The sequence below is a fragment of the Ostrea edulis genome, chromosome 4, assembly GCF_947568905.1.
Source record: "Ostrea edulis chromosome 4, xbOstEdul1.1, whole genome shotgun sequence".
Classification (NCBI taxonomy): domain Eukaryota; kingdom Metazoa; phylum Mollusca; class Bivalvia; order Ostreida; family Ostreidae; genus Ostrea; species Ostrea edulis.
In genome coordinates, this window is record NC_079167.1 from 84,873,664 (window position 1) to 84,900,908 (window position 27,245).

Consider the following 27,245-nt stretch of genomic DNA (forward strand, 5'->3'; position numbering starts at 1 on the left):
TCCAATGCTGATTAGTCGTGCCAAAGTAGCCGGTATATAATTTATGGTCGTTCTTTACGTCACAATAATTTTAAAATGACGAAAAAAATATTTGCTAAATCATTTTTTCTATGCAGTTTAGAGTCAGACAAGTTTTAAAATGTATACAACAACTGCAAGTTGAAAATCAAGTCTCTTACATGAAGCGCCAAATTAACATAAACTCAAGTACATTGAAGATATCTTTACTATTTGAACATACCATCAATTAAACTAAATTGTGCGCAACGATTGAATTGATGCGCGAATCAAATCAATTGCTCTCATCAATTCAATGGATGCGCGCATCAAGTCATTTATTGGGTGGGTGTAAATGTAGTCCGGGACAATGTCCATTATTGATATTCACCGATTTAACGTTTTATGTTGTGTTTCTTTAAATATCTTACTAATTGTGTTTTAAGACAATCACCAAGTGTCTTCATTGCGAATTTGGTGTATGAAAATTGCCTAATTATTTAATAAATGGCTTTTATTTATTCTTTAGGGTGTAAAAGTATTCCCGAAAAAATTACGAAGAAAACGCATTTCCGGTTTTTGTTTTCGCCTTGTTTACGCATAAAACATTTATAACCTTTATGTATTGTGCCCTGCTGATAATCATAAGACATCCTTATTTCTAGTTATTTTGTCTGATTAAACAAATTAATCTGATAAACGCTTTTTAAACCCACTTTCCCCTCTCGTTAATTCCACTGATGAGCGGATCAATTATGTGGTGGAATTATTGCTTGCAAAATTTGATTTGGAGCTCGGTATAAGTGATTTGGAAATCTCGTTAATTCAATATTGAAGATAACTTTAGTATTTTACAACGCTTTCGTATAAGGAATTAATGCGCATCAATTCTTTTAAAGAGAGCAATAATTCAATGAAATAGATCATTAATTCGTTGTGGATATGTCTCTCTAAAAGAATTATTGCGTACATCAATGGAATTAATCATATCATTAATTCAATTGAAGGGAGTAATAATTCAATTACTTCGCGCATTTATTGAATTATTGCTCTCTTGATTTCACTTACAGCGCGCATAAATTCAGTGAAATGATTAATGGTATGTTGGCTACTAGTAACCAGCTACTAAAAGTAAGAAAATTAGTTAGCTACTCGTAGCCAGCTACTACAAAATATAAAAGCTATAATTACTAATAGCCAGCTACCAGATAAAGGTTACTGAGTTTGAAAATCACTACCTATCAGGTTTATTTCTAAAGATGACGAGAAGTCATATGAAATTTCATGTTCAATTTCCCCCAATTACATAACTGTGCAATGCAAAACACTAATAAACTTTTCCAGCTGAGTGTTTACTTAAATTTGAAAATGATGCGGATTGAATTCAGACCTTCATTCATTTGATATACCATCCATTTTGAGATATCAGCTACTTTTACAATTTGATTCAAGTTACCCTGAAATTTCAACATTTGTGTGAATACCGTAAGGAACTTTGTGTTTTTGTTAGATATCTGACGAATTTACGACTATACATGTGACAATAAGTGATATAGGATGTCTTGATATGCCACAAATTTTCAGATATCTCTCTTCAGGAAATCAGCTACTTATACATTTTGATTAGCGGTACAATGAAATTTCAAGATCTGTGAGAATACCTGAAGGAACTCTGTGTTTATATTACATATTTACCTAACTTACAACGATACGTATGACGATTAGTGATATTGGGTATCTTGATATGTCATATTTTTAGACATCACACTTAATTAAGGAAGTCAACTACTTATACCTTTTGATTGCAGGTAACCTCATTTTTCAAGTTTTTCGTATATATCTTAAGGAACTCTGTGTTTGTATTAGATATCTGACTAGTTTACAACTATCCACGTGAAGAGGATTGATATTAGGTACATTGATATTCCATCAATTTTCAGATATCACGCTAAAGGAAGTAAGCTACTTATACCTTTTCATTCAAAGTAACCTGATATTTCAATATTTGCGTGAATACCTTTAAGGGATCCTGTGTTTATATTATATATCTGACTACTTTACCAATGCAAATTTAACAAAGAGTGATATTAGGTATCCTGATATGTCATAAATTTTCAGACATCACACTTAATTAAGGAAGTCAGCTACTTATACCTTTTGATTCCAGGTAACATGAAATTTTAAGTTTTTAGCAACTATCTGTGTTTGTATTAGATATCCGACTAATTTACAAGAGGACTGATATTAGGTATCTTGATATGCCAGATATCAGCTACTTATGAAAGATGATATACGTAAAAACTTGGTATTTCCCTTTGCAGATTGGAATTGCGCTGTACATAGTTAAATACGAAGGGGCACGGATAAATGTGTATTTACAAAATTAATTAATCACTTCTGCACATGTTTATTAACAAAGACAAATTCTATAATAATATAGAATGAAAGTAAAAATACTTCGACGAACTGTGTTGTCTATGACGTCGAACGACATAAATGCACCAGGATGAGAGTGACGTCACAAAGCCCAATGACGTAACAATGAAAGATCCTAAGGCATTATTGTGACGTAACATCAATATCATAGCAAGACGATGAGTGAAAAAACTTTGAAGGAACTGAGAGAGGAAATTGCACAGGAAAGAGAATGGACTACTCTCCATAAAAAATCCATCGAGCACTGGAAAACCATCATAGATGAAATGGAAGATGAGAAAGAAGCATTACGAGACATTGAGTGGAAGACCAGGTAAGACCACCCAAAATATTGCCGCCCCCCCCCCCCCCCCTCCACATGCATCCTATCTAGCACACGCACGGGTTCGTGGTCCTCGGAATGAAGATGTGAAGAGTTTGCACCTCCTGAGTAGAATATTACTGTCATTTCACGTCACTCATTTCAGATGTATAAGTAAAAGAAGGCGGCGCACGCCTATTGTTATTTTCTTTTAATAGTGTTGCCCTTCTGAAGTCCATAAAAAATCTCTACTAGAATGACATTAAAACACTCATACAATGAGGAGCATTCGTAGTTTGTTATGTTTGACCATAAATTGTTATTTTAAAAAACACACACAAAAAAAGCTGCATTCATGAAAAAACAAATCTTATGCTGCTTTAAAATTGTTTAATTCTCTAAAATATATATACATAAATAAATAAAAGAGGGTGTTGCACCGAAGCGGGATTTTTCCCTAATCGGAGCTCCGTGCCAGCACTCGTCACAGGCACCTGAAGTATGGGTATTTACTACCCCCTCCCTTTTTTTTTGGGATAATTTTTTTTGTGGTAATAATTTCTCTGAAATGTGTGAATTCCCAGTCTATCTCATCCCTCTTTCGATTCATGTAATCGTTTCACGCTTTTTGTAAGCTTTCAAAAAAAAAAAAAAGGGGGGGGGGGTAGTTAATATCCATACTTCAGGTGCCTGTGCACTCGTGACGTAGAACTGACCTTCATCCAAATTTACTCTTATTGCGTAATAGCCTAATACATTCTATTTGACAATACATTATACGTGTTATGAGTGTAGTCTAAACATAATTTTTGAAACCGTGAAAATGAAATTGTCTTGTTTTTTTCCTGAGTATCGGATACAATGTATACGATTACATGTTACGAGTGTATCAACTATTTGATATTCTATACTACTATGTACAGTCTAAGAACTCTTATACTCGTGTGTATTATTTTTTACAACCAACAGTTGGCAACTGTACATGACTCTGACCACAAAACAAAATATGGCAATTTAATACGCATTAATAAAGTTCAACATTATTCGAAGTACATGCACCTGTAAAAATTTATTCAATATAGCAATTTGCTACTGGAATACATATAAACTCAAACTGTTTAACGGCTATTTATCATGGTTGGCCTTAAAGTTTTTCTTTCTAAGCTTTGCAAAGTTCACAACGGTTTTTCGTAAAAGGCACCAGCCTTTGTCAACACCTTTCACTCAGAAAAACATACAAGTTCTCGTTAACACCTTGACTATTAAAACACAGGTTCGGCGTATTTTTTGCGAGTCCTATTCACAAAATAAACAGTGTCCAGGTTGGAAGCTTATTTCAAACTCGGCACATCGTGATAAAGAGAGATTTGAAAGAAACATTTATAAAAACTAGAAGTGTGTTTCAATTAAGAAAAAAAAAACAAAAAACCGTGAGGGATTCGAACCCGGTAGAAAACATCGTTACCTATAAAAGTCGATGAGCTTACCCACTGTTCACCACGCATACATTACTAAGGAAAATTCACGTACAGGTGAAGTTGAAAATAAAATCAGAGAAGTCGCTTCGAATTTTTGAAATTTACGAAAAAATGCCTTTGTGAAACAAAATTTCAAGCGACAGTTTTTTAAGTGGAAAACTTGAAGAACATGTTCATGCTAAATTTATTTTATTTTACGGAGGCAGTTTTTCTGAAATTCGTTGCTTATTGCTTGATTTGAACTCAAATTATTTTGGCTAATTTTTGTCAATACACGTCTTTCAAACTTATTTTCAAAAAATGTTTGAATCAAGACATAATTTCCAATTGGTTTTATCATATATTTGAATAATCTAATTTTATCGATCTTTCGTGCAACACCTTAAGGGAAATTAACATAACACCTTCTTTGAAAACTTAGGAAATTAATATTTGTTTAGGCTTGTCGAAATCCTACTTGTCTTTTAAGCCAAAATATAGTCTATTGGTATTTCTAAATTTATAGAGAATACTCGAACTCCGGGTTTTGTTTTCTCTAGATGTTAGCTTTGACAAATACATGTATATAATTTCTAGGTTTAGTGTTTAATTTTGAAAATACTGCGTGATATTTCCTTGTTGTGCATGGTATGCCGGATTATCAAATTAAAAAAACAACAACCAAATATGCTAAAACAAAATTGTTACCTGATCAGGATATGGGGCTCACGGCGGGTGTGACCGGTCAACAGGGGATGCTTACTCCTCCTAGGCACCTGATCCCACCTCTGGTGTGTCCAGGGGTCCGTGTTTGCCCAACAATCTATTTTGTATTGCTTGTAGGAGTTATGAGATTGATCACTGTTCGTTATCTTCACCTTGCATACATTTACCATCAATACACTATGTAAACAATAAAGTGCCTAGTGAAGCTAATTTGTTAAATGCAGATTAATTAATTGTTTAATGTCCCTCTTAAGAATTTTTCAATCTCATGGAGACGTCACCATTGAAGGGCTGCAAAATTTAGGTCTATGCTCGGCGCTTACGGCCTTTGAGCAGGGAGGGATCTTTATATCGTGTCATACCTGCTGTGACACGGGACCTCGGTTTTTGCGGTCTCATCCGAAGGACCGCCCCATTTAGTTGCTGCTTACGACAAGCAAGGGGTACTGAGGACCTATTCTAATCTGGACCCCCACGGGACGGTTAAATGTAGAGGATTGAGTCAGACAGTTCAGATTGAATCACGTACATACTATTTATCATGGTGAGGCGTTATCTAATTCATGTGTAAATGGTAAACTACGATCAGATGTGATCAGCCCATCAGAACAATTGTTACGAATAATTCTTTCTACACCTCATGTGACTGTCAAGGCGTGCCAATCTGACACTTTTTACTACAATGGCCCAGTGACGGATCTAGAGAGGGTGTTACAGGGGTTGCTTCTTTTCCAACAGTTTCTTGGAATTTCCATGAACATGAATTGTGCTCTTCTATTAGTTGATCTGTGTTATATTCTTATGAGGTAAAACTATATTCAAAAGCTTTTACTTCAGAAAAAGATCTCTTCAACTCGACATTTATCTATTAATGATACCCATATTCATTCATATGTCGATTCGATATATATCAGTGAACTCGAAATAAAAGACGCGACAGAGCCTTCCAAATCTGCTTCATATTTAAATATTTTATTGAACATATAGTGCTGTGGTCATTTCTCAAAAGTGGCTTAAAAATGGGAGTAACCCCAACCTAGGGTAGAACAAACGTAGCCTAACCCTGCCAATTGTATCAAGACTTTTATATGACAATACTGTGCAGGTGTTTTGGATAATGAAAGAAATGTGGACTTAAATTGTCAAAAACGTCTTCATTTTTCGTTCCGAGTACGCTCATTTCGTGCGTCTGACAGACCGATTCATCATAGAAGTGGCATATACTACACATCAAAATTTGTCTCATTGACTCCTCTCTTGACTGGTATATAGTTTGCATGTGTGGCATAATCCATTAGGCTGTAAGACTGCAAAATGTTACCCCCACCCTCAAATTTGAGAAATTGTAAAACATTTGTGCATTTGTATAGAATAGCAATTATATCGAAGATAAAGTGGTTAATCATGCAAAACAATGCAAATTATCATAAATAAGCTGTATTAGAGTCTAGATAAAATGTTTTAGTGCTGTTCTATAAAACTATGGCACATCTACTAAGTCATTGGGTACCTTCGCTCCGTAGTTACATGAAATTAACGAGTTGGTGGATTTTTATTTCAATGTTATTTTGATATGCTAAAAGTCACACCCCCAGAAAACCATTTACGAGTTGAAGTCAAATAGTAACAAGTTTAGAATTAAATACATCAGTATATTTATACCAACAACTTCAGTTATGTTAAGACAAAGTACATCTGGATATTTAGTAATTGTTAATACTTGTGACATGAAAATATACTGAATAATTCATTAAAATCACAAGTAAATATAAGTACCTAACACTGGTGAAGTACCACATCTACTTTGTCATCAATGTGACATGTGAAATAACTATGCATCACTTATACATGTAACTGTCTGACATTGGATACGTACATGTATATGCTCATACAATCTTTTCAATAAGTTTAGTGATTCAATGATTGTTAACTGTACAAGTTTACAATCACTTATGTCATATATGCTATAAGTGCACCATAAGTACAAAGTAAAAGAGATACAGTGAATGATAAGTTGTGAATGTAAATCAATATACATTTTCAAGTTAAGATCGTCATTGATACTCAGTTAAAATTATCATCACTGTCAGAGTCAGTAATAGCCTTTAGAATGTTCTGGCAGTCTCCATGGCATGCACAAAACTCAGTGCAGTGAAGGTGGGTCAGCAGACAGTGACACTTATTGGAGTGCTGGCAGTCATGATCTGTACAGTATATATGAGTGAGATCGCGGACTTCAGCAGACAGTGACACTTATTGGAGTGCTGGCAGTCATGGTCTGTACAGTATATATGAGTGAGATCGTCGACTTCCACTGGTGCTGATTCTTTGGTATAAATTACTGGTTCAAGCAGACCATCTGACAAATACCAACCGTTGCCAACAGGAGTATCTGGGATCAGATTGGCGATGTGACTTTGACACCAGATGCTGGCCTGTTACCTTGCTCTGAGGAAATGCTACTTGAAAGCACCTTTTGTTGGTGGCATTTGTGAGGCAGGGTTGTCTGTTTTCGAGGCCAGGAGATACCGAAGCTGGTCCAAGGAAGATGTCTTCGCTTTATTTCCATACAATCTGAGGACATAAGAATGTGCAGAAGAAACATCTACTTCTACGTTATTCTGCATTCCAGACGTTGTCAGTGAATGAATGTTCTTTCTCACATGTTCCTGCAGTTTTGTGTAAGCAACACGCTTTCCTATTTGATATAAACTGCTTGTGTTGTCAAATCCCGGAAGTGCATGTGCTGCTGGGAGACATTCACAGAACTTCACACCATGTTTTGCTACAATGGAATGGACAGGAATGTAACGTTGCCTGTTGATTGTTGGGGTGTTATGGCCTGCCAGCATGTATACAAAATCAGTTAGTATATCCTTGCTGTAATAGTATAATAGCAGCACCAAAACATCAGTATCATCACTTCGAACAACCAGGCGATCATGAGTGGAAGACAGATCGATTTCATGAAGCAGCATTCTTGTATCCGCTTCTTCTTGGGAACTGAAGAAGCTTGAAATGGTAGCTGCTCCTGTCGACGTGGCAAGTTTTGCTATATGTCCTTCATGAAACCCTCCAGCAAGGATTATTATCTGGTTTCCTGATAGCATACTGGGTGCAACACTGACAATGTGGTCAGAGACAAAGGCAGCAAGGTCAGCTTTGTTTCCTGATACCTTAAGAAATTAGGAACCTGACGATTTGCTTGGATAACGTATCCAGCTTGCTTTGTTTCTCCACGCCTGTTTCGCTCAGCTGCCTTCACATTAAGCTTATGGTCATATCTATCAAATACAATGACCACTGATTTTACACCTCGATTCTTGTCAAATGGGTTGATCATAAACTTCAACAAGACATTAGCAAGGTCAAGAAATGTGACAAATAGCGTTTCCTTAATTCCCTGTATCAATGACATTCCATCCAGAATATATGCTGATGATACACTTCCTCTGAGTTGGCCAGTGATGCATTCTACTGATGTCTCTAATTTCTTTGCTAGGTCTGACTTTGTAGTTTTTCTCATAGCTCCGTCGTCATAGGAAAACGAGGGGGATATTGCTGACAGCTCATGTGTAAGTACGTTTTCAAGGTTGACTTCTCGTTGCTTTGAAACAACCAGCAATCGACGAAAGAGGACCTCTGAGTCAACAATAAGCTTCTCTTTGGCCTTGTTTATGACAGGCTTCTTCATATCGGCAAAGGTTTTGACTTTCAATCTCGACTCTGTGTCCCAGAAGTTCTTTGTCTCTGAGGAGGTGACTCTACTTGTAATGAACTCTCTATGTTTTGTTGTTCCTTGTTCCAGGAAATTGTTCAAACTTCCCCTGACTTCTTTTGAAGCCACTTGTCCAGTGATGATGTTGATCAGTTCTGCTGGCACTGTGTCTAGATCGAATGGATTCTGAATATTAGCTGCATTTTCAACTATCTTTATAACATCTTTCTCATCCCTTTCTCTTCTGGCTTTGCCTAGCTCTTGGTGTGGCTTATCATTCTGAGAGCTCTCCTTTGCAATGAACGCTTCAACATATTCAGCTGTGATGTGTCTGGTTGTTAGCCATTGTGTTAACGCTGTCTTTCTTCTTGAGAGTCCAATTACACCGCCTTTGTTTTTCCCATTTCTGTTTACTGTTTGCTCTAATGCTTGATCAATTGCTACAGCATTGAAGCTGTGGCTTGGTGTTCTTCGAACCACGAATCCTCCATCAGAATTTTTCCCCTCATATGGAGACGTCACCAAGACCGATGAAGGGCATCAAATTTAGGCGTATGCTCAGCGCTTACGGCCTTTGAGCAGTGAGGGTTCTTTAGCGTGCCACACCTACTGCGACACGGGACATCCGTTTTTAAGGTAATCTCAGAGGACCTTTGACATTCACACCTGATGCCGAGCATTTGGCAATGGAACTGTCACTGCCTGTTTCAACGACTTAGGTCCTTAGGTCTGTCGCGGCCGGGTTTCGAACCCCCGGGGCGAATGCTCTAACCTCTAGGCCACCGCAGCGGTTGATTACCATAGAATACCCCCCCCCTCAACTTTGAGAAATCGTCAAAAAATTTGTGGATTTGTATTAAATGGTACAAAAATTACCATAGAATAACTTTTGTACCATTTATTACAAATCCACAAATTTGTTGACGATTTCTCAAATTTGGGGGTGGGGTAACATTTTGCAGTCTTACAGCCTAATGGATTATACCACACATGCAAACTATATGCCAGTCAAGAGAGGGGTCAATGAGACAAATTTTGATGTGTAGTATATGCCACTTCTATGATGACTCGGTCTGTCAGACGCACGAAATGAGCGTACTCGCAACGAAAAATGAAGACGTTTTTGACAATTTAAGTCCACATTTCTTTCATTATCCAAAACACCTGCACAGCATTGTCATATAAAGTCTTGATACAATTGGCAGGGTTAGGCTACGTGGTTTAGAACCACATTTGTTTGATTTCCTCCATAAAGTCAGTCATAATTAGACAAAATGTATTCACTAATTTTTTTCCAAAAATAGTGTGACTTTGTGACAGAAATTCCAAATTTAGGTTAAGTCAAACACATTTTATCAGACTGCAACCATCATTTCCAAAATCTACAGAAAATTCTACATTAAATCAAATAGGTTGTACTTTGTTCTACTCTAGGTTGGGGTCATCCTAGAATTTGACATTGTTGCCACTGCACTAATAGATGTTAACGGCAAAATAACCTCTAAACTTTATGTCAAAGGGGATGATTTCAGCTTCTTCATCGTCAACATTCCATATTTATGTATTATCGTAATTCACCTTTGAATTAGAACGCTTTACCCGATATAGTATTGCGTTGTGTGACGACACCATTGAATGATTTGAATGATATGTTTGATGTAATACAACAAGAGTTTTCATTGGCCGATTACAGCCCGCCCACGTTCTCGAACGGATTCAGTATAGCTGGAGAACTGTACATAGCACCTCTTATAGAAACCTTCGATTTAAGGGTCACAAAAAGCTGCGGACGGTTGAGGCCTGATATCGGTGTATTCTTGTGTTGCTGTCTCATAAACTCAATATAAAAAAATCTTAACATATTTTCCTACTATATACTTGTGTCCAAACATACCTTCAAATATTCATTAAAGCCACACACGACCCGAAAACTCGCAGCTTCAAATGATTTCGTTTGTTGACGTAGCCATGTTAGGTAGCCGGTCAATTCGAACTCTTGCTATTGGTATCTACTCATAAAATTGGTTGTAAGTTATGTATTCGATCTTCCTTTATTATCAACACGAATAATTAATAGAAATTAAAACATTTTTGTACCAGTTTTTGTAAAGGTAAAATAAGCTCTTGATTAACGAAAATGCTACATAAGCCCCATCAGATGGAGACCGACCGGCGCGGCCGCCCATGACTAATGAATGCCACATTGCCGTGAGTTTAGCTATTTGAATAATTATCATTTAATAGAACTGGGGGGGGGGGGTATATTATTCAAACTATTTAACTAAAATATTTGTGGGGTATTAGTACACATCTAGACGCTATTATGCCAGCATGGAAATGAACCGGGATTCGAATTGACTAGCTACCTACCATGGCTACGTCTACGAACGAAATCATCAAAAGCTGTGATCGAGTTTTTGGGTCGTATGGGGCTTTAATAAATATTTGAAGGTATGTTTGGACACAAGTATAGTAGGAAAATATGTTAGGAATTTTTTTGATATTAAATTTATGGGACAACAACACAAGAATACAACTTTTTCTCTTTCTTCCTTTTAAGTTTTTTCCCATCTAGCATCTGACCGTCATGTTTTCAAATGCTGACTACTCCCGTATAAGGGAATTTGGGCGGACTTATACATATTGACCAATGAGAGTTTCTGTTGCATTTCGCAATTGTATTACAAACAGATTCAATTGTGTCGTCACACAACGCAATACTATATCGGCCAAAGCGTTCTAATTCAAAGGTGAATTGCGATAATATTCCATTATCACCGGCATATGATGTTTGTGTCTCTCAACTGATTCGATACCCAAGAGCATGTTCTGCATATGATCAGTTTATAAATCGAGACAGGCTACTGACAAATAAGTTGATGTTGGAGCATTTCAACAATCTCGTTTAAAATCAGCATTTCGCAAATTTTATGGTCGTTATAACGATCTAATTTACAGACACAAAACGTCAATAACCTAAGGGGTAGAATGCTGTCTGACGTGATTCATATCAATTGTTAGACCGTTCTCTACATACAAATTTTGACTGCAGATTACTCCGTTTACATGATCATGATATAGGGCTTACGGCGGCTGTGATCGGTCAACAGCGAATACTTACCCCTCTTAGACACCTGATCCCACGTCTGTTGTGTCCAGGAGTCCGTGTTTGTCAAACTCTCAATTTTGTATTCTTTATAGAAATTCAAAGATAGATCACTGTTCGTTATTTTCACTTTCTCAAAGGGGATGATTTCATCAGATTAACACATTGTGTACCTATTTCTCTGTTTGTTCAGATTGACACATTATATACATATTTTTCTGTTTGTTCAGATTGACCCAACATATCATTGGGTCAAATGCTGTCTGACGTGTTTCATACCGATTGTTGACACACTGATTTAGACTACGGATAACTCCGTTTACCTGATCAGGATATAGGGCTCACGGCGGGTGTGACCGGTCGACAGGGGATGCTTACTCCTCCTAGGTCCCTGATCCAACCTCTGGTGTGTCCAGGGGTCCGTGCTTGCCCATCTATTTTGTATTGCTTGAAGGAGTTATGGGATTGATCACTGTTCGTTATCTCGGCATTTCATTGACGAGTTGTATACCTATTTCTCTGTTTGTTCAGATTGACACATTGTACGGCTACTAGTATATCTCTGTTTGTACAGATTGACACACTGTATACCTATTTCTCTGTTCAGATTGATACATTTTATACCTATTTCTCTGTTTGTTCAGATCAACACACTGTATACCTATTTCTCTGTTCAGATTGACACATTGTATACCTATTTCTCTGTTTGTTCAGATTGACACATTATATACCTATTTCTCAATCTGTTCAGCTTGACACATTATATATCTATTTCTCTGTTTATTCAGATTGACACACTGTATACCCATTTCTCTGTCTGTTCAGATTGACATATTCTACACCCATTTCTCTGTTTGTTCAGATTGACATATTCTATACATGTTTCTCTTTGTTCATATTGACACATTGTATACCTATTTCACTGTTCAGATTGACACATTGTATACTTATTTCTCTGTTGAGAATAATACATTCTACACCAATTTTTCTGTTCAGATTAACACATTACATACCTATTTCTCTGTTCAGATTGACACATTGTATACCTATTTCTCTGTTTGTTCAGATTGACACACTGTATACCTATTTCTCTGTTTGTTCAGATCAACACATTATATACCCTTTCTCTGTTTGTTCAGATTGACACACTGTATACCCATTTTTCTGTTTGTTCAGATTGACACATTATTTACCTATTTCTCTTTCATTTCAGATTGACACAGTGTATAACCATTTCTCTGTCTGTTCAGATTGACACATTATATACCCATTTTTCTGTTTGTTCAGATTGACACACTGTATACCTTTTTCTCTGTTTGTTCAGATTGACACATTCTATACCTATTTCTTTGTTTGTTTAGATTGACACATTGTATACGCATTTCTCTGTTTGTTCAGATTGACACATTGTATACCTATTTCTCAGTTTGTTCAGATTGACACATTGTATACTTATTTCTCTTGTTTGTTTAGATTGACACACGGTATACCCTTTTCTCTGTTTGTTCAGATTGACATACTCTATACCCATTTCTCTGTTTGTTCAGATTGACACACTGGATACCTATTTCTCTGTTTGTTCAAATTGACACATTTTATACCCATTTCTCTGTTCAGATTGACACATTCTATACCTATTTCTCTGTTTGTTCAGATTGACAAATTATATACCTATTTCTCTGTTCAGATTAATATATTCTATACCTATTCCTCTGTTTAGATTAACACATTATATACCCATTTCTCTGTTTGTTCAGATTGACACCTTATATACCTATTTCTCTGTTTGTTAAGATTGACACATTGTATACCTATTTCTCTATTTGTTCAGATTGACACATTCTATACCTATTTCTCTGTTTGTTCAGATTGACATATTTTATACCTATTTCTCTGTTTGTTCAGATTGACACACTGTATACCTATTTCTCTGTTTGTTCAGATTGACACATTATATACCTATTTCTCTGTCTTTTCAGATTGACACACTGTATACCCTTTTCTCTGTTTGTTCAGATTGACACATTATATACCTATTTCTCTGTTTTTTCAAATTGACATATTCTATACCTATTTCTCTGTTTGTTCAGATTGACACATTATATACCTATTTCTCTGTCTTTTCAGATTGACACACTGTATACCCTTTTCTCTGTTTGTTCAGATTCACACATTCTATACCTATTTCTCTGTCTGTTCAGATTAACACATTGTATACCTATTTCTCTGTTTGTTCAGATTGATACATTATATACCTATTCCTCTGTTTGTTCAGATTGACACATTCTATACCTATTTCTCTCTTTGTTTGGATTGATACATTATGCACCTATTTCTCTGTTTGTTCAGATTGACACATTCTATACCTTTTTCTCTTTTTTGTCAGATTGACACATTATATACCTATTTCTCTGTTTGTTCAGTTTCACACATTGTATACCTATTTCTCTGTTTGTTCAGATTGATACATTATATACATATTTCTCTGTTCAGATTGACAAACTGTAAACCTATTTCTCTGTTTGTTCAGATTGATACATTATATACATATTTCTCTGTTCAGATTGACAAACTGTATACCTATTTCTCTGTTTGTTCAGATTGACACATTCTATACCCATTTCTCTGTTTTTTCAGATTGACATATTCTATACATGTTTCTCTTTGTTCATATTGACACACTGTATACCTATTTCACTGTTCAGATTGACACATTGTATACCTAATTCTGTGTTTGTTCAGATTGACACATTATATACCTATTTCTCTGTTGAGAATAATACATTCTATACCAATTTTTTTGTTCAGATTAACACATTACATACCTATTTCTCTGTTCAGATTGACATATTCTATACCTATTTCTCTGTTTGTTCAGATTGACACACTGTATACCTATTTCTCTGTTTGTTCAGATCAACACATTATATACCCATTTCTCTGTTTGTTCAGATTGACATACTGTATACCCATTTTTCTGTTTGTTCAGATTGACACATTATTTACCTATTTCTCTTTCATTTCAGATTGACACAGTGTATACCTATTTCTCTTTTTTTTCAGATTGACACATTGTATACCTATTTTTCTGTTTGTTCAGATTGACACACTGTATACCTTTTTTTCTGTTTGTTCAAAGTGAGATATTCTATACCTATTTCTCTGTTTGTTCAGATTGACACATTGTATACCTATTTCTCTGTTTGTTCAAAGTGAGATATTCTATACCTATTTCTCTGTTTGTTCAGATTGACACATTGTATACCTATTTCTCTGTTTGTTCAGATTGACACATTCTAGACCTATTTCTCTGTTTGTTCAGATTAACACATTCTATACCTATTTCTCTGTTTGTTGAGATTGACACATTGTATACCTATTTCTCTGTCTGTTCAGATTGACACACTGTATACCTATTTCTCTGTTTGTTCAGATTGACACATTCTATACCAATTTCTCTGTTTTTTCAGATTGACATATTCTATACATGTTTCTCTTTGTTCATATTGACACATTGTATACCTATTTCACTGTTCAAATTGACACATTGTATACCTAATTCTGTGTTTCTTCAGATTGACACATTATATACCTATTTCTCTGTTGAGAATAATACATTCTATACCAATTTTTCTGTTCAGATTAACACATTACATACCTATTTCTCTGTTCAGATTGACACACTGTATACCTATTTCTCTGTTTGTTCAGATCAACACATTATATACCCATTTCTCTGTTTGTTCAGATTGACACACTGTATATCCATTTTTCTGTTTGTTCAGATTGACACATTATTTACCTATTTCTCTTTCATTTCAGATTGACACAGTGTATAACCATTTCTCTGTCTGTTCAGATTGACACATTATATACCTATTTTTCTGTTTGTTCAGATTGACACACTGTATACCTTTTTCTCTGTTTGTTCAGATTGACACATTCTATACCTATTTCTTTGTTTGTTTAGATTGACACATTGTATACATATTTCTCTGTTTGTTCAGATTGACACATTGTATACCTATTTCTCAGTTTGTTCAGACTGACACATTGTATACTTATTTCTCTGTTTGTTTAGATTGACACACGGTATACCTTTTTCTCTGTTTGTTCAGATTGACATACTCTATACCCATTTTTCTGTTTGTTCAGATTGACACACTGGATACCTATTTCTCTGTTTGTTTAGATTGACACATTATATACCTATTTCTCTGTTTGTTCAGATTGACACATTGTGTACCCATTTCTCTGTTTGTTCAGATTGACACATTGTATACGTATTTCTCTGTTTGTTCAGATTGACACATTATATACCTATTTCTCTGTTTGTTCAGATTGATACATTATATACCTAGTTTTCTGCTTGTTCGGATTGATACGTTATAAACCTATTTCTCTTTTTGTTCAGATTGACACATTGTATACCCATTTCTCTGTTTGTTGAGATTGGCACATTGTATACCTATTTCTGTTTGTTCAGATTGATACATTGTATACCTATTTCTCTGTCTGTTGAGATTGACACACGGTATACATATTTCTCTGTTTGTTCAGATTAACACATTGTATATCTATTTCTCTGTTTGTTCAGATTGACACATTGTATACATATTTCTCTGTTTGTTCAGATTGACACATTGTATACCTATTTAAACTGTCCTTCAGATGTTCAAATTGTATGCATTGTACAAAATTTCTCCGTTTTCTCAATTAGACATATTATTTACCTTCTTCTTTTGAGACACAAATTGACACACTGTATATGTATTTCTTTATTCTATCAGATGGACACATAAGTTTTTCTTTATTTTCTCTGATAGACACATTAAATACTGAGTTCTCTGAGCTCTCAGATTCAGACATTGAATACTCTTTTTTTTTGTCTCCCAAGATACAACTATCAAGTGGTCTGCAATGCCTCTTTGGAGAAACAGATAAAGAAGTTGAAAACAGAAGTTAACTCTGTCCGGAATGGTGTAGCGTTAGCCCAGGTCTGCGGGGACTTGGACCAGAAGTCGATCAATGAATGCAGACAGCATGTAAAACACCTCAAGAACAAACTTTTATCGCTTAGAGGTAACATATGCACCAATTTTACATTGCTAATGTGCTTATCGTTGATTACTAGTATATCAAAACACTTCATTTATAACAAAAATAGCACGTAACTAAACATTTCTATGTGATAAAAAAAACAACCCTAAAACCTATCCACCATATAATTCTCTTTTATCACCAAGACGACTGGTGTAAACGCTTGAAAAGGAATGCATTGTCTTCGTTCATTGCAGTCGATCTAATGTTTGTTTACTAGGACTGTGTACATCATACGAACACCAACGGGACGTGGAATCGACCGAATACCTCAAAACTCGCGAGCAGATCCAGTCCATCGCTCATGACGTCAGATTCAAGCAGACTAGCAAAGTAGCGAAGCAAGAGAAACAGGACCAATATCTGCCGCCAATAAATGTCCGACCGAGACAGGCCAAAGCGTCCAGTGCCCGCCACAAAAAGCCAGTAACACTGCCGCCAATTAATCCCAACCCGCAACAGCAGAAGCCCTCGTATCTATTGATGCACGAGGAGACTAAAACGAAGAAAACTACAAAGAATACCCCCCAAAAGAAGGTCCATTTCTTATTCGGCAAAGATTATATTGACTCTGTTTGACTGCCAAGCTTCGTAACAGAGAAGCAATATAGTTAGAGCAACTCCTTCCAGAAGGAATTTAAGAGAGAGATCCTATCCTTTGTATGGATATCTATGTCCCGAGTCAGCGAACCTTCCTCCTGAAAGACCTCCGCAAATGTCTCACACCTATCAGTTCTTGTCTTTGAGATGAAAACAAAGTGTCATGGATATTTTACTGTACAAAACAAGATAAATATTTTGAACAATATATAAAATACACTCAGAATTCAGAAATACAAACTGATTAAAGCATCCTAATTCACAGTATGGCAATTATTTGGCGTCTTCTTTGAGTCAGAAAGAAGAACAGTTATTTCACATTACAAAATATCATAAGGTCCTTATCAGGTCTTCAACACTATGGATTTCCAATGTCGCGCTATTTTCCAGAGAAAAGCTGCATCTGTTAATTATAAAACGTGTATGAGATCGGTAAACAAGAACTCGTCAAGTACAAATGAATTACTTTTTCAGAAAACTAAAAGATAACCACGTAAAACGCGTTAGTCTTACCACAGTGTCTCCAAGCGCCTGGAAACTGCCGCGACGTGGCGCTGATTGTCGAGATTCGGAAAAATTGAACAGGCTTCCGGTGCTGCTCTTCCGTTCACAGCGATCCGAATCCTGTGAGACAAAACAGATTTAAGAAGTAAATGTAAGATAGAGTCTTAATTTGCGATTTACGTAATGAAATTCAAAGACTGTGTGTTACAACATTCTTGTTAACTAAGCTTTCTGAGTGACGTCTGACAACGAACAACAGTCATGGCGCTATGATGTGATTATGTCAGTATTAAAAATTAATCATAGCCTTCTGATAATATCATGGTAATCATTCACAGTTAACCAAGCTTATCTAGATCCAATACCGCCTGTATTCCTTGAAACGTGCAATGTTTCATACATGCTTTTATAGAAATCGTTTTCGTTTTTACATGCTGGAAAGAGTTTGCTTGATCTCCTCTCAGTGTATGTAAATTGTTTAATGTTTGCTGTAGACGTAGACTGTTGATGACGCTTACATGATTATAATGTCCCATGTTCTGGAGACTTGGGCGTCGATTTCTGTCTAGATATCCCCCATCGTCTGGGGTCAGGCTAATGGCGGGGGTTCCACCACCTGGAGGGACTAAGCTGAATCTGCGCAAAGGTTCCTTGTTCGATACCATCAACATTTCTTTTTCCTGTAAGCAATGACAACGAAAGTGACGTCGGCATTGGGAAATATAAACAAACATATTACACTCATTAAGGTTTCCTTTAAGACAAACTGGCTTGATTTCAGATTCTCCTCCTCTTCTCGTTCTGGATTAGTTTCAAACCCTCCGCAACATGCCCGTATCATGTCACACATATTATATGAAAATATTTGTCTTCATTTCATAAATACACAATAAGTTAATTCAATTTCAATGCTGTAGTTTCTAATCAAATAAAAATATGCCCATACAATGCCTAAAATTGCAAGAAATAAAACGATTTTTGCTGGGAGTTAAGTACGCATTTTTCCACGTCCAACATTACGCATGGGGGAAAAATACGCGGTAACACTATATATATATTATATCAAATATTTATAACTATACGAGTGGAGGTTTATTACGTAACTGCGTAATTAGTGTACATTTCCCCCACGCGTAAATAACCATTTTTACAGTATTCTACGAATAGAAATTAATAATACTTGAAATCTTTTTATCCCCAACATCAATGGAGGTCAGGGTCACTAGGTCGTCAAAAATGACCTTGTCTTGGGGACCTCAAAAGGAGGACAACACCAACAAAATATCAGAACTTTTCTCTTCTGGTTCATAACTGACAAGAAAAATGAAAGTTTTGAGTTTGTGGTGAAAAGGCAATACAAGTTCATCAAAGGTGGCGTCCTTTTCGCAACTAGATATCAATTAAGGCTAAATATCAAAGTTCACTTACTAACAGTTCGAACGTTTTTAACAAAGTTTTATTTCTTTTACAAACAGAAGGATAGGCAATGTCGGGACATTAATTACTTTGTAAATTAAAAAAATAATAATGAAATGCATGCATTGAATAAATAGATGACGTGGTAGAAATGACCTGTATACTGAATTATTATATACAACGCATAAACGTATTTTTGTGAAGAAAAAATCGAATGTCGGCGGCGATAGGACAGCTGCAAAGGCTTTGTAATTTTGGATTACATCTTATAGCCATTAAAAGGCTCTTGCTTATGATAAACTATTATGACAAATTTCTTTTGCTAAGAAGGTCAAGGATAAGATCATAACGTTGTCAACTATGACATCATTAGGAAGGTCACAATGACATCATTAGGAAGGTCACAAGTTCATTTGTCAAATATCACGTATGATTTGACAAGACCAATGTCAAGATCACAAGGTCGGCAAACGTGGTACCATTGAATAGACTTCGTCACAAGAATTTCTTAGCCTTATAGTCTAAGAGTTAATAATAAATCATTTTAAACTAGTTTGTCATAGAAAAAAAAACCATAAAGACAAAAACAAATCCGATTGTCTCGAACCTCCATTCGGGGGTATATAATTCAAGCATCTTAGAATTAGATATGGTAAATAAGAAACAGACTTTAGTAGTGAATTCTGAAGTCAAACTAGTATAAAGACAAAGTAGAACGAAGACTTCTGGACAAACATAATTAGGGAGGAAACATTGAACCCTTAACAATGGCTGACGGAAACAATGGAGTTAATTAGGTGGTGACTTCCTCTCTTTACAGCGAAGATGTATATAAGTATTGCACAGCAGAACAAGAGGATTTAGCGTTTAATGATTGACTCTCATTCTGGGATTAGAACAACGCCAGATAGGGAATGCTGAGGATTGTGATGTACAGTTCTATATCAGGCAAATAAGAAAAGAAGAAATAAACAACCGGAAAATATTTAGGTAGAAGTGCACGTCTTTGATATAGGCTAATGACAATTTGAATATGAATCGAATGGCAGTGTGAATACTAAATTGTATCTGTCTATAATCATAATACGAATACATATCAAATAGTAGTAAGATCTTATACGGTCTGAAGAATGATAGATAGGATATTTGAGTTACACGACAATTTGAATATCGTAGGAATTGATAGTTCTTTAATAATATATAGTCTAAAGCTTGAAGATATATTTATGCTGTTCGTAGACGAATTGCATTCCGCTGGAACTCATACCAAAGGGTGCTTTAGGCCAACCATTCCTAGATCATCATCAGGATTTACAGTCGCTAAATTTGCTCTCTCCATCATAAGATTTGAAGACTGGCTCTTTCGTTTTCTTTTGTAAGTTTATACGACATAAAGCAGACATCAATAGGGAAACTATGAAATAAAAAAAATACAATGGAAGACTAATTCACTGTTATTTAGAAAAATTTAGTAAGGATCTAATCCACTGTTATTTAGAAATTTCAGTGGGAGGCTAATTTTCGTAGTTTTCGTTCGTGGCATCAAGGTTTTTTATGACCAGAAGAGAATAAACTATCACAAAGACACGACACTTCTCCAACCACAAAATCAAGCCTGGCAAACCGTTCCTTCTTATCTCAAAGCACAACAATTTGACTCCACGAAAATAAATGATTAGTTACCTTTAGTTTGGTGAGTTCTGGACTGTTCGGTGCTGCAAAGTAAAGGTTAGAATTTAGGGGGCTGATTTACTTTTCATTACCGAAACAAGATATCCCTTCAATTTGTAAGAATACATCCCTTTGTATATCAAAGAGATATCTCTTTTATGAAAATAGACATAAATGTTAAGGTCAATCTCTCTCTCAATAAGAATATTTCGTTTGTCAGGTAAATCTTATTTACGAAGAAATATCGCTTTATCCGAGTACTATTGAACAGAAACACGTCTTCGCATATAAGAGGACATTTCTGTTATTACGCTTTCAACAGTGAAATACAGTAATTTATCCACTAATAAAATTTACAGTTATTTTCACACTGTAAAAATAACAAAAGTGATACTTTCACAATGTGAAGATAACAACCGGAACTAGTAAATTTGCCGGAATATTCATCCGCGATATACTAGTATATGATCACATTTATCTCCCCCCTTTTCTATCTTTTCACATAATTAAAGCAATATTAGCTTTAAATCTGAAATGTTATCTTTTTTTTTGTAAAAAACGTGTTATTATTATAGTTTTATATGTAAAAACCATATAATCATTAATAAAATATAAAACTAAATTTAATGTATTCAACTTGATGACGAAAGGATAATAAAGCATTTTAAATGATTTAAATCAAAATAAATGTTGCCTGAAACATTAGAAACTGACCTTTTAGCACTTGAGACTTTTTTGAGTTATCTGCCCTTCGTAAAAATAAGAAAAATCAAATTTTCTAAATACGTGTGCGGTAAATGATTATTTTTATTTCATAATTTCATAAAGAGAAAGTGTATGTAACTTTTTACCAAGAGATTTGCATGAATTTTTAAAAACAATAGTAAATCACGATTTTATAACAACAAAATTCGACACCCGACACCAATATGACAGCAAGTATTATTCAAGCTTCGCTTCGCACTCGTGAAAATAGTTAAAAATTCTTTCTCGCTCACGAAATGAATTCTAATCCAACAACAAAACATTGAATATCCTCCATCTACATGTATTCTATAAAAGAGATATTTCTTCACAACAGATATCGTTTTAACATTCTAGTAGAAAATAAAACGAAATATACCATCCTTAAAATGAATCATCATTAAAGTTACACGATTACACATTTGTTAAAGGCATTTAAATAGAACGTGGCCAAGTTTGAACAATCAATTAGTTTTCATTAAATTGTGATCCCATACATTTGATTGTAAATGCTTTGAAACCAGAGAGTTCTTGATTTATTTCTAAATATTATACAGTGTATACAATGCATTATAACGAAAAGAAATGAAATTGTTATTTCTAATCCATGATGTTCCATAGATACAATCTTTATCAATACATCTATACTTGTATGTAGGATTGCCTTTTTCTAGTGATTACATCGCAATTTTATCAAAAATAAATGTATGATGTTATCATTTCTGTCAAGAGTTACGTCCACACTTTGCAAAAAGTAAACTGAGTTGTGTCCCTTTGCGAGGTCAACCCAAAGTTAATAAAAGGAATACATCTGATCTCAATAGTATCAAAGGTGTGGGCAATACTGCGATAAATTCACAGCTGTTTGAAAAAGTCTCTTTTAATGTATGATTAAAGCACCACCCTGGGGGTAATTCAAAAGATTTTTTATAGCTAAAATTGACGACAAAGTTACAAATCCAAAATACAAAGGCCACCGTGAGACTGTTATGAGATTTCCCCCAGAAATGGGTGTCAAGGGACATAACTCTAGCAAAATGTGGATTCAACGGTTCTATTTTGGAAAAAAAGAACCCTTTCAAGTCTAGTTTGGATGCATACATATGATACATGAGATTACTACATATTTTTTAACTCCATGCTAAACCATTCTGTATCTATATGATGCTGAAGTATTCTAACATAGTTACAATTGTTATGCTACAATGTTGTCAGATACACGCAGTGTGTGTTATCCTCTACTACACACACACATATTCAATCGAACACGACATGCGTTATATTTATAGATCATGTTCTCTAAAACAAAATTCTATATCCACAGATAGATAATAAATCTGCTAATTCCAAAAATAATCATGCACTCACAAAGCTATACTAAAATATAGTTTCTGTATGAATTAGACGAAGCTTTAAGAATTCAGAGAAATGATAAATCTACAGGTCTTTAACAAGCCAGAGGACTATTCATACTATATAGGCAGTCTGCGTTATCTACAGGGGAGGTCATTATTACCTTCCTGACTGGAGTTTCGGGAAAGTCTCCCTCTAGACAGTGATGAAATGGAGCATTCTGGGAAAGCGAGAACTAGACAAATATGGTCACGGTCTGGTAATCAGTTGCCATGACAACAATCTCTCATACAAACGCTCATTTTCTCTTACAATATAGTGTTAAAGTAATACATGTATAGTTAAGCAGAGTGGAAAATAGACATTTTGCAGCTTCACTTGAACTTCAACGGAATATCTAGCAATCAATGTGAAAAAAACTAACCTGTTCGACTTTTCTGAATTCCAGTTGGGGATGAGTTCGTTACAAACAGTAAATTTTTGTCGCTTCCGCCGGACGGTGCCATTTTCTCTCTGAAATATACAGAATTCAATCTTCATTTCTTCTATATCCTAAAAGACGTCAGCTTTTTCAACGTCAACTTCTCATATTTGTGTAGCAATATTCTATTATCACTTGCATATGGTGTTTATGTATGATTCGATACGTGTGAGCATGTTCTGCGTATGATAAATTTTTGAAATCAAGGCTGGCTACTGACAAATAAATTGATGTTACAGGGGTTTCAACAGTTTCGCTTAAAGTCAGCATTTCGCAAATTCTATGATAGTTATGTTGATCTAATTTGCAAATACAAGTCATCACTAAGTCGCATGCTGTCTGACGTGTTTCACAAATTGTTAGGCCGTTCTTTATATATCGATTTTGACTACGGATAACTCCGTTTACCTGATCAAGATATAGGGATTACGGAGGATGTGACCGGTCGACAGGGGATGCTTATTCCTCCTAAACACCTTACCTTACCCCACCTCTGGTATGTTCAGGGGTCCGTGTTTGCCTTTCTCTTAATTTTGTATCTTTTAAAGGATTTATGAGATTAATATCGCTCACTGTTCATTATCTTCACTACACATATGAGTGAATACCAGAGAGGCGCCCAGTATGTTTTTAGAGTCCACCGCGCTTCATCTTTGCATCACTACCTTTCTGATATGAATGATAATTTTGCTATGTTCAGATGGACATATTGTATTTTGGTATTTCTACAGTACAGCTTTAAAACGGAATACGAGTGGGGTACATGAGCTATGCGCAGGCGCTCTACCTCCATGGGATGTACATAATACTAGGTTCGTGGCACGTGGAACAAGCGTGTAGGTGTTCAAGGTGATCTACCTTTTGGGTGAGTTTAAGTATTTACAACACGTGGGACAGTTATAAGAGGGTGCTTCCGGTGATTTACCTTTTGGGTGTGGAGTTGTGAGTACCATTACTTCGTCTGTGCTGATCTATCAATGCCAACATTTCATATAGCACGTCCATCATCGCACCAAACTGAAACATCGAAACATTACGTCATTTGCTTCACTTCATCAATTGTGTTAAAACATAGTTCTGATAAATTATCATTTATAAGTAAGTGATTGAAAACAATTACGTTCAAAAACATCAGAATGCAATAAAAATTATTGCATACCATACGACAACGTATTATCCTCGTGGATTAACCATGATCGAATTCTAACTGGGACGATTTGTTGAAGAACTGTACTCTGTGATAAGATCGTACTCCCTATGCTATACTAGTACGCGGTAGCTCAGTGGGAAAGCATTCGTTTCGTAACCTGGAGGTCGTGGGTTTGTGCCCCACTCGTGTTTATAATGCCCGCGTCAAATATTTAAACATAGTAGTGATTGCTCCTTCACCCAAACGCTCGGCATTTAGAAGTGAGAATCACGGGTCTTTCGGATATGACCTTAAAACGAAAGTCCCGTGGCGCGGCAAACGTTGTCACGTTAAATATCCCTTTCTGCTATGTCCGTAAGTGCTAAGTATAGATCTATATTAGTGTTACTTAGCCTACAACTGGTGACGTCTCAATATAAGTGAAAAATTCTCGACGGAACCCCCAAATAAGTCCCAGGGTCCCAGCTCGCATACCCCATTCAACGTTTGGATTTTTGTAGAATGACGTAAAACAGGATTTTATTTCAGCGCAGAATTTATTTTATTTAGCAAAATTCGGTATTCAAAAATTTTGTGCAATTTTGTGAATAATAACAGCCGAATTTTACATATTTGTTTCAATCTTTTGCACCATATGATTTGAACGTTAAACATTTCACACAAGTGGTAGGCAAATAAATCGGTAATGGCCGGGAAACGAACATGCAGTGATTGATGGCTTCGGATTCTGTGTCTTCGGTGATGGTAAATCACGTCACTCTGGGAAACGTCTAAGTAGCATGCTAATATCCCCTTTGGGTAATAGAATGTTCTTTTTCTTAGAAAGCAATTCCAAGCTGATTTGTGTTGTTGGACTAGGCTTACGTTCGTGGACTGAGTGTACTTCAGCCGTTCCTTGTCGCTGCACACGTTCGCATTCGCAGCCATTAACCAACAGATATCGTGATAGGCTCAATATTTGATAAGGCATGGCATCAATCTGGAAGCTCAACAATGACTTATTCAAAACAGTGTCACTTTCTTATTCTATAACTGTATCTATTGAAAGGAGTTGATGATTGGAAATCAAACAATATTTGCCTTCCAAATCTCTTGATGCCTGCTTAAACTTGATAGTTTTATCTCATATGATGACGTTATCAAAAATATGGTATATTTACAGCAATTGATGAATTTAATCGTTGCATTGCTTTGCACATCGAACCCACAGGACATGTGTTGAAAATGCATCATTTATGTGAAAACATAGCAACATGTCTTCTTCGTTACCTTAACACGTTGCAGGACTTAAGCTATTTAACGCGATTTCATCATTAATTTCCATCAAATCATAATCCATACTACAATTATTCCTCCCAGCATCACTGTTTTAGACGATACGAACGAATTATTACTGGTTTTAACAAATTTTGTCAAAGTGTGTGATTTCGAAAATTCGAGCGATGTTAAGTTGAACAGCCGGTACACATAATTGTTTGAAGAAGCTCTATGTCATCCAAAGCGGCACGAATGAATCGTGTATACCATTTTCTCTCAGTTGACCTTTAAGACCTATCATTACTGTTTTAGAATTACAGTTCACGATCTTACGTATATCTGATTTGTCCACATGGAATATCTCTCGAAAATCTATTTACAATAAGATGCAAAATAATCCACGACATTACATTTTTCAAATTTAACCGACGATATTGTTAATTATGCATATTAACCGACGATTTTATTAATTATACAGTATAACTGACGATTTTGTTAATCATCCCTACTGCAAACATGAAAAGTAATCTACATGACTCCTAGAGCTGGTGGCCTTCAAAATCATAACCAGTCTCACTGTGTGTTACACGTGATATGGATAACACACACACCCATCACCTCCCTCACCACACATATACAACCACACACACCCATACATCTCCCTCACCACTCATACACAACCACACACACCCATACATCTCCCTCACCACACATATACAACCATGCACACCCATACATCTCCCTAACCACACACACCCATCACCTTCCTCACCACACATATACAACCACACACACCCATACATCTCCCTCACCACTCATACACAACCACACACACCCATACATCTCCCTCACCACTCATACACAACCACACACACACATACATCTCCCTCACCACACATATACAACCATGCACACCCATACATCTCCCTAACCACACACACCCATCACCTTCCTCACCACACATATACAACCACACACACCCATACATCTCCCTCACCACTCATACACAACCACACACACCCATACATCTCCCTCACCACACATATACAACCACACACACCCATACATCTCCCTCACCACTCATACACAACCACACACACCCATACATCTCCCTCACCACACATATACAACCACACACACCCATACACCTCTCTCACCACACATATACAACCACACACACCCATACATCTCCCTCACCACACATATACAACCACATACACCCATACAC

The 27,245-nt window shown here is 35.9% G+C and overlaps 2 protein-coding genes across 7 annotated transcripts in view; one reads left to right on the forward strand and one right to left on the reverse strand.

The window, feature by feature from the left end:
* The first annotated feature begins 2,395 nt into the window (after positions 1-2,395).
* On the forward strand, positions 2,396-17,705 carry LOC125669204 (uncharacterized). The gene is made up of 3 exons (XM_048903644.2): positions 2,396-2,746; positions 16,639-16,823; positions 17,062-17,705. The coding sequence occupies exons 1-3, from the start codon at positions 2,592-2,594 to the stop codon at positions 17,418-17,420; spliced, it is 699 nt and encodes a 232-aa protein (XP_048759601.1). The 5' UTR covers positions 2,396-2,591; the 3' UTR covers positions 17,421-17,705.
* The window catches only part of LOC125670177 (SCY1-like protein 2), a 51,458-nt gene continuing 41,813 nt past the window's right edge, over positions 17,601-27,245 (reverse strand). For 4 of the 6 annotated variants that reach the window (XM_048905177.2, XM_056164039.1, XM_056164038.1 and 1 more), the window contains exons 14-20: positions 24,536-24,627; positions 23,554-23,642; positions 23,293-23,364; positions 21,045-21,076; positions 18,464-18,625; positions 17,955-18,065; positions 17,601-17,844 (exon numbers count right to left, since the gene is read on the reverse strand). In XM_048905177.2, coding sequence (XP_048761134.2) covers positions 17,821-17,844; positions 17,955-18,065; positions 18,464-18,625; positions 21,045-21,076; positions 23,293-23,364; positions 23,554-23,642; positions 24,536-24,627 — 582 coding nt within the window. In that variant the 3' untranslated portion in view covers positions 17,601-17,820. The remainder of the gene's footprint in view (positions 17,845-17,954; positions 18,066-18,463; positions 18,626-21,044; positions 21,077-23,292; positions 23,365-23,553; positions 23,643-24,535; positions 24,628-27,245) is intronic. The other 2 variants (XM_048905178.2, XM_048905179.2) reach the window with 2 other exon arrangements.